This window comes from Penaeus monodon, chromosome 15 (genome assembly GCF_015228065.2).
Source record: "Penaeus monodon isolate SGIC_2016 chromosome 15, NSTDA_Pmon_1, whole genome shotgun sequence".
Taxonomy (NCBI): Eukaryota; Metazoa; Arthropoda; class Malacostraca; order Decapoda; family Penaeidae; genus Penaeus; species Penaeus monodon.
This window is the reverse complement of record NC_051400.1, coordinates 25,984,026-25,984,784: the sequence shown is the minus strand read 5'-3', so window position 1 is coordinate 25,984,784 and position 759 is coordinate 25,984,026. Positions and strand designations below refer to the sequence as shown.

Below are 759 nucleotides of genomic sequence, written 5' to 3'. Positions count from 1 at the left end.
CGATGGACACCGGCGACGTCCTGGAGGCGTTGAGGAGGTCCTCGGTGGACTGAGAGTACGTGGCCTCGTCGCCGGGGTGAGGGCATGCCCCGCGGCCTCCGCGCCCCCCGAGGGAGTCGAGCGAGCGCGGCCCCCCGCCGTCGCCTGCGCCGGGGGGTGTGAGCGAGTCGAAGCCCGAGTCGAGCTCCCTGGAGGGCCAGTGCCACGCCTCGTAGGCCCCCCGCGGGAGGGACGCGGTCTTGGCGTCCTCGGCCCTCTCGTCGCGGGGGAATTCCTTCGTGTTCCTGCGCTCCCACGACTCGCGGATGTCTCGGAAGTTGCGTCCGTCCTGCGAGTGGTCGCGGGCGTCCTGCTGGCCGCGGAAGTCCCTCGCGTCCCACTGCAGCTCGCCAGCGTCCCTGGCGTCCCTATGGTCCCTGGGGTCCCGGGGCTCCCGCTCGCGCCCCTCCCGGGGCTCCCGCGCGTCCATCTTGGGCGGCGGCGGCGGCTGGTAGGGGCCCCGGCTCGACCTCCTGCTGGTGGCGGGGTCGGGGGGCTGGTGGCGGGCGTAGGGCGGGGGCTGGTGCTGGGGCGGGGGCTGGTAGGGCTGCCTGGAGGCGGGGGGAGGGTTGGAGGGCGAGCGGAAGCGGGCTCCGGGCTCCTCTCTCGCGAAGCCTCGGCGGGGCAGCGTGCACGTCCCCGGCGCCTGCAGGGGCCGCTGCTCCTCCTGGCCGGGCACGGGCGGCAGGGGCGGCTGCGGGTGCTGCGACATGGACTGCA

At 75.9% G+C, this 759-nt stretch overlaps 1 protein-coding gene across 1 annotated transcript in view; it reads right to left on the bottom strand.

Annotated features, from left to right (window-relative positions):
• Window positions 1–751, bottom strand: part of LOC119582282 — a gene marked incomplete in the record, with an annotated part of 24,829 nt that extends 24,078 nt beyond the window's left edge. The window contains 1 exon segment of the mRNA XM_037930499.1: window positions 11–751. Within this exon segment, the coding sequence (XP_037786427.1) occupies window positions 11–751 (741 nt within the window).
• Window positions 752–759: the final 8 nt, after the last annotated feature.